The following is a 2478-nucleotide window of genomic DNA, read 5'->3' on the forward strand; positions in this document are numbered from 1 at the left end:
AGCACCCTGTTCTAGTGTAAGGGGTCGCTGCCTGTGGCAGAGGTTGGAGCTGGAGGAGCTGTAAGGTCCAACACAAACCAGTCTGGAGTTCTATGAATTATACAATACATAAAAATCAACTTCTCCCAGAACCCAAAGCAACACTCAGGCTGCTTCTTCCCCCCTTGAAAGTCCACAGGGCTGGGGGTTTAATTCCCTCTTTCACTTTCAAGCCCAAGGATGGCTACAGCCCCAGGCCCACCTGGAACCAGCACACAAAAAACCCAAATTCCTTTTAAAACACCTTTTTTTTTTCTTTTTTTTTTTTATTGATTTCATTGAAAACAGAACAAGAAAATGAGCAGAGCCAAAAGAGCGCTCCTCCAACGGTCCGAAACAGCAACCAAAAATAATAATAATAAACATGACGGCATTATGAATGTTCTAGAAGAGATGAACAAAAGAAACTGGTACTGCCCTAATTACAGTATTTAAAGATATATGCAAAAACAAACAGAAAAAAAAAGAAACAGAACAAAACTGAAGGTAATGACCTGCGCAGCCACCACACAAAAGGTGATGGCAAATTTTATTCACACTACAATACTAACAATTTAAAAAAAGGTTTTTTTCCTGCATTTTTATACTAAAATCACTTTGTTCTTTTTATACAATTGATAAGTTTATATTCACGTGGTGAGCAAAAATCACACCAGAATCAGCACCGTTTTGTTGTGTGGTTTCTCTTTGTTGTTGTTTTGGTTTTTTTTGGGGGTGTTCTTGGGGTTTGTTTTTTTTTAATGGGTTTTTATTATTTTATCTTTCGTAGTTTTTAACGCCAGTCCCCAACGTCATGGTAAAAAATAAATCAGTTCCTTGGAACCTCATAGCGTGTGGCTTAAAAATGAATCGAAGGTGCCCAGCGTTGAGGGAAGGGATGGGAACAGAGGAGCTGGTGGCAGCTGGGACGTCCTCACCGTTGCACGGCCCGTCTGCTCTTCGCCCCAACGCGAGTCGAGGTCCTCTAGAATACATTTATCATTCAATTAATGTTTATAAAAACAAGGAAAAACCTGATTTGCTGAAGAAGTTTAGTGTCTTGTACGATCCCCTTCGACCTTCCCTCTCTACAGCTCAAGCGACGGGGCGAGAGGAATCCTTCCATGGAGACAGTAACAGGGCCCAGTGGGTGGACGAGAGCTGGTTCCTGATGGAGAAAGCCCAAAGGGAGCCCAGGCTCAGGGGAAGCATCTCTGGTTGGCTCAGGGAGAGCCAAGGACCAAAAGGATTGTGAGGACCATGGGTTTCCTCTCATTGGAAGAGAAAGAAACCGGTGGATTTGGGAACAAGGAGGGTATTTGTTAGGAATTCCCTCTAGCTCCTAAGGAAGGGCCCACCACAACGTCCTGTGAGATGTGGGGGAAATTCACGATTAAAAACAACCAACCAACCAAAAAACCAAACAAACCAACAAAAACCAACCAGCAGAACCTGCCCCGGGGCTGTGCCAAGCACCCCGAACGCCAGCACCTCCCTCCCTCCCTCTGCTTAGAAACAAAGCCCCATCAAGTACTCAAAGTTTATTCCAAGTGAACTGGAGATGACTTGGCATGAGCAATCCATTCAGTGAATATTCCAAGGCCGGGCGGCTCTCCCCTGGACAACACTTAGAGCACATTAAGAGAAGGAGGCCAGGACAGTTTGCATGGAGAAGAAAACTGCACCAGCCACCCCTCCACACTGTGAAACCCAGCAGCTTTCCAGGCCCAGGGAGGGGAGAACATCATCACGGAGGCGGGATTTGCTTTTACTTATTCCTCAAGTAACAGTCAGTGGCACAGCCCTAAGTGTCACAAACTCTTGGCTTTCCTGGAGAGGGCTTTTTTTGTGTGTTTTTTCATTTTTTTCTCTTTAAATGGAAATTCAGACAGTATGTGAATCTATGGGGTTAAAAGGAGTCAGTCTCTGGGGAGCGGAGCCTCAAAAGGGGCCGGCTGCTGTGGCAGAGCTGGTGTCGGGGAGCCCGTTTTCCTGTGTGTCCTGGGACGAGGTGCTAGCCTGCCGCTGGGCCAGCGCTGAGCTCGAGTGTTTGCACTTGGGTGAACCGCACTGACAGCTGAAGAATTTGCCTTTGATGTCCCAGAACCTGTCTCCGTAGTCAAAGCTGCAAGAGAGAGACAGAGATGGGGTCACTGCAAAATACCAGCACGCAGGAGCAAAAGAGAGCACTGGAGCCCGAGGCCAGGGTTGGCAATCCTCAGAGCTGGAGGGTTTGGAATGCTTCAGGGGATGGAGTGTGCTTGTGGGATCCCCGGGCAGCGAAGGGATGGAGTGATCTTGTGTTCAATTCTGGGTCTTTCACTACAAGAAAGACACTGAGGTGCTGGAGAAGGGGCAGAGAAGGGCGCCAGAGATGGTGCAGGGCCTGGAGCACAAGTCTGATCAGGAAGGCATGAGGGACCTGGGGGGTTTAGTCTGGAGAAGAGAAGGCTCAGGGGG

At 47.5% G+C, this 2478-nt stretch overlaps 1 protein-coding gene across 2 annotated transcripts in view; it reads right to left on the bottom strand.

Moving 5' to 3' along the window:
• Window positions 1-1548: 1548 nt before the first annotated feature.
• EHMT1 (euchromatic histone-lysine N-methyltransferase 1) overlaps window positions 1549-2478 on the bottom strand; it is a 35121-nt gene continuing 34191 nt past the window's right edge. For both annotated transcript variants that reach the window (XM_010023950.1, XM_010023949.1), the window contains one exon: window positions 1549-2143. In XM_010023950.1, coding sequence (XP_010022252.1) covers window positions 1960-2143 — 184 coding nt within the window. In that variant the 3' untranslated portion in view covers window positions 1549-1959. The remainder of the gene's footprint in view (window positions 2144-2478) is intronic.

This window comes from Nestor notabilis, unplaced genomic scaffold, assembly GCF_000696875.1.
Source record: "Nestor notabilis isolate BGI_N333 unplaced genomic scaffold, ASM69687v1 scaffold7961, whole genome shotgun sequence".
In the NCBI taxonomy this organism is placed as follows: domain Eukaryota; kingdom Metazoa; phylum Chordata; class Aves; order Psittaciformes; family Psittacidae; genus Nestor; species Nestor notabilis.